The sequence below is a fragment of the Dipteris shenzhenensis genome, chromosome 29, assembly GCF_047967505.1.
Source record: "Dipteris shenzhenensis isolate YYH24624 ecotype China chromosome 29, Dip_SZ_1.0, whole genome shotgun sequence".
NCBI classification, from domain to species: domain Eukaryota; kingdom Viridiplantae; phylum Streptophyta; class Polypodiopsida; order Gleicheniales; family Dipteridaceae; genus Dipteris; species Dipteris shenzhenensis.
In genome coordinates, this window is record NC_141624.1 from 40,707,194 (window position 1) to 40,711,835 (window position 4,642).

Below are 4,642 nucleotides of genomic sequence, written 5' to 3' on the forward strand. Positions count from 1 at the left end.
AAAGAGAACAAAAACATTAAAGCGTTGGGACGGTTAGAATGCCCAGCTCTGAATTTCAGAACTAAGTTCAAGACAACACTGAAGCCCAAATCTGTTTGGCCCAAATCAGTGACAATCCTGACAATCCTACATTCCAAATCCATGCTAACCTCGAAGCCCTACTTTCCAGTCTAGCTCGATCATGGATATTTCTTCTAATTTATTAATTTGATGGTAATACAAAATAAAAACTCTTAATTCAAGACTGATGTTGATGGAAGAAGACACATCTCTCTCTCTCTCTCTCCTTGAATGGCAAAGCTGTAATCTCAAAGGATACTTTCTGACATAAATTCGAGCAATACACTAAATGTCAACAAACACTCGTATGCCCAGAGCTCAGTTGAAGGTCGGTAAGCCTAAGCTAACATAAGGCTTAGACATGCAAAAGCAACGTGCATCCTTAAAACCATGGCAATTTCTCTACTCTTAAAAAGTCATGTAAGCAGGAACATGTAATATTAAATCCCGGGTTCATGGTGGCCTTTACGCTTGACAGAGGGCCCTTGACATCCTAAAGACAATAGATTACCGCATGTGCAATGTAGTCATGATCACATTCTATCACCATGCTTCCACATAATATTTCCCAGCTCTCTCCAACTTTTTAAACCATTTTGTAGCCATCTCTTTGGAGAGGTCACCTTCCTTGACAATAACATCCTCCAAAGCTGAGGCCACATCTGCTGGCATCTTATTGGCAGACCCTGCAATATACACTGAACTACCTAAATGTAACATTCTCCACACCTTGGCAGACTGCTCCCGAATTTTATGTTGAACATAAATCTTAACTGGTTGATCCCTAGAAAAAGCTACAAAAAAACCGCCCCCAAGTTTATCTGACAGAACTCCAGAATCTGCTGTTTGGGCAAGCCAGAACTCTCTGTAAAGAAAATCGTTCCCCTCATTTCTGCAACCAAAGAAGAACAATATTGGTGCGACACTCTGGGATGCTGACAGTGCTATGCGTTCTTCAATAAAAGCCCGGAAAGGTGCACAACCTGTACCAGGTCCAACCAAAATCAAAGGTATGGAAGGATCAGGCAGCTTGAGAGCTCCCTCACGTGTCCACACAGGAATGGAAATGTCAGTTTTATTTGGATCGAGTTCAGATAGCCAGCTTGAGCACAGGCCATGACGTATTCTTTTAAAAGGGGAGCGCCAAGTTACAACAGCAACTGTGATATGGACTTGGTTTGGATGGGCCAGAATGGAAGATGAAATTGAGAAAAACCTTGGTTGCAGTCTTGGCACTAATTGTAACAACCATTCGAATGGTAGTTGAACAGAAGGGAAGTCCTCAAGTACCTCCAAAACAGTCCGCCTCTCCCGTTGGTTATATTGATAGAGATCATCACGTCCTTCTGGTGATACAAAGTACTTCAACCTTTCTTTCTCGTGCTCCGCTGTTGCAAAGTGACTCATCACCTCAAAAAAATACCGACGAGGTGAGGCTGAAGCAACATCCATAACAGCTTCAACGATGGCTCGAATGTTCACCGGTTGCCTGCACGTGGTGACACTCTGTTGCACACCAAAATCCCCTCCCTGAGCTTTAGCAGGCTCTACCAGGACTAAAGCAGCAGGATCAAGACAGCATCGCCTTAAAAAAGCATGTATAGCTTTCGGATCTTGAGATGGAATTATTGCTAAAGTATCCCCGGGTGCATATGTTATACCAGAATTCCCGAGATCAAACTCGATATGACGAACATCCCTCTCATCAGCGTTGGTTGTAAGCCGCTCATTGCGTACCATACGAGCTAGAAAGGGGTTTCTTGGACCAAAGGCCAAGTGTTCATCTTTCATTGACGTTTCGACCGGTACATCTGCGGATTCCAGCATACTCCTAACCTCATTGTGATCAAGTTTTCTTTCCTGCGTACCTGACTCTGTATTACAGGATGAGTCGCAATAGATGACACGATATCTTGGACTGTCTAATTTTTCAATGCCATAGCTCAAAACAGAAGAGCCCAATCGCAAATGGAAAATCCCTTCCAAGGCCTTCCACAACGAGGTTAACCAAGGGTCCAAAGCTGCTTCATATCCAGAAGTGTGTTGATCATCTCCAAGTCCTCTTGCAATTATTGATTTTCCACCCAAATCATTCAGTCGTCGGTCAAGCTTCTTCGCCACGACGTTGTACTGCAAATAGCCTGAATCTCCGAGTCCAAAAAGGGCATAGTTTAAGCCATTCAACCAGCTTGGATTCAAGCTCCGCCGCAGCAAAAACCGCCAGAAGCTTTTCATGGAATCAGGCGGGTCTCCTTGGCCTGTGGTGGAAACTACAAAGATCACAGTGTTTTCAGTCGGAAGATTGTTGGGATGATAAAGATCCATCGAGATGACAAAAGCGTTGAGGTGTTGACGCTCGGCCTCTCGCCCGATTCGCTCTGCAACATCTTGGGCATTTCCAGTCTGGGAAGCATACAAGACAAGCAACGGAGGCTTTTCCGCCATAGCTCTAGGATGTAAACTTGGTCTCGCCCGTTTGCTGAGAAGGCGCGAGAAAGCTTAAGCGCAAACCGATCCTCCTATCGATGATTTGCAAATCGAGCATAACAGATTGGATGCGGTTGGCATGCCAGATCCAGAAAATTTCGGGGCTCCTTGGATCTGAGATGGAGCTAAGAAGCAACCAAAAATCTTCCTGCAAGCTTCCTGTGCACGATCAGCTATCGAACTGCAAAGACAACAGCAGATTGAGCGAGAAACTACGAATCTGTGATGAAAACCAGCACAATTTTTCCTTTGCACATCTAACCCATCCTTTTGTTGTTGCATTCAAAATCGTTTTTGAAAACTTTCACATTCGACAAAGCATTCAAATTACATTGGACAAACTTTTGTTCCTATTCAAATCTATTTGAAACTTTTACATTGGACAACCTTTTGTTGCTATTCAAATCTATTTGAAAACTTTTACAGACATTGAAACAAAGTAAAGCATCCAATGTCAAACTTTTCTTTTATTCAAATCTTTTTGAAAACTTTTAGAGGGACTTATTAACCTTTGTTGCATCGAGCTCTTCCTTTGCAAATGTAAAGCATCGAATGTCAAACTTTCTTGCATTCACATCTATTTGAAAACTTTTACACTATAGTGAAGTTGCCAACTATCTATTTGTTTGAAATTTGTTATCTCCACAATTGAGCCATTTTAAAGAAATTTAAACACGTCTATGTTAACTTTGGTTCCATTAATGTGAGTCAAGAATTTAATAATGGAACCAAAGTTAACATAGATTGGCCAACAAGCCCAAGCATTGTATGTTCTCAGGACCTAAGAGGTGGGAAGAATGAAGCTGGTAAAATCAAACTGCGACATGTGGACGTGGCGTATGATGCTTCAATCTCGATCTTAACCAAATCAACATGAAAATCAGTAGCGCCTCGTGATTCATTAGATATGCAGTTTCGAAGGGTATGGGCGAGTATGGGATTACCCTTGGGTAAGACCAGTTTGACTCCACACCGATTCAAAAAGTCTCTGCATCTTGATCCAAATTATCCTCAATGGAAGGATCTGCCAAGGCCTCCCTATCAAAGTTCAAACTACATGTTTGGATAGAGTATAAGCTCCCTTCTTCATCGAAGTCATTGAGACAAACCATTCCACGTTAGCAAAGCATAAAATCAATGCAAGGTAGAAACCCTAGATGGATTTGAAATGTAAGAGTACAAGTTGGAGTCGTAAGAGACATGTAGACATACCAGTCGTCCATTCGAGGAATTGATCAAGAAAAGTAAACAAAATTTTGCCCCGAATCAAAGAAGATTGATTCCTTGAATCCAACACCCTTGTAAATCCACTCATTTTCGACTTCGATTAGTCCCGAAACTAGTAGTACATGATGCCGCATTGCCAGCGATTACAAGGAGCATCGGTGGCAATGAGAGCGACATCAAGGCATTTGAGCATTACTAGTTTCTCCAACATGGCCATACCCTAGCTATGGGAGCATACATGGCAAAGGTTTGGAGACAATACATCATTTGTTTGATCACTAGACATTTCCACCATATGTAATTGGTCATATGAGACCTATCATAGATGTATCGGCTTTTCCAAATCATGTCTAGGCTCAAATCAGCAGGTCTTAATAAATGTAGCCAACATGGAGGAGCTCAGGGTTGTCCGATTCGAGGGAATGGAGGGAGTGGCGGGTGATGAGCATGGTGATAGTGTTGTAGGTGGCAAAGAAGAGGGTAGCGCGACCTCATGCAACGCAACGAGGTGGAGGCAATCAAACAGTTTTGCATGGAGACGATTGAAGGAGACACTCATTATCTTGCTGTTGAAGAAACAGATAGCCCAAACATCCCTCTAGGCTGCCTACCGTAAAGAATTGGAATTGAATGAAAAATGATGACATGTGGCTTAACGAGAGGCCTAACTAGTGCCAATCATTGCTATGTTGAATTGCTTGACTCTAATCTGTCAAATGTAACTAGGTTGTATTAGGCAGGCTTTCCGTCGTCGAGCACATAGCTACTAGCTTGAAATTGAACTTGAATCTTGGAATTTTATCAAATTTTTAAAAGAAAAAAGTGAACGTGGAGATGAGACACGACATAGAGCCTGTTAGGACCTGAT

At 42.4% G+C, this 4,642-nt stretch overlaps 1 protein-coding gene across 1 annotated transcript; it reads right to left on the reverse strand.

The window, feature by feature from the left end:
- Positions 1–350: 350 nt before the first annotated feature.
- Positions 351–3,096, reverse strand: LOC147882848 (Flavodoxin family protein). Its single transcript, XM_087400642.1, has 2 exons — positions 3,057–3,096; positions 351–2,728 (listed from the first exon to the last, which is right to left on the reverse strand). The coding sequence occupies exon 2, from the start codon at positions 2,503–2,505 to the stop codon at positions 604–606; it is 1,902 nt and encodes a 633-aa protein (XP_087256768.1). The 5' UTR covers positions 2,506–2,728; positions 3,057–3,096; the 3' UTR covers positions 351–603.
- Between the last annotated feature and the right edge of the window lie 1,546 nt (positions 3,097–4,642).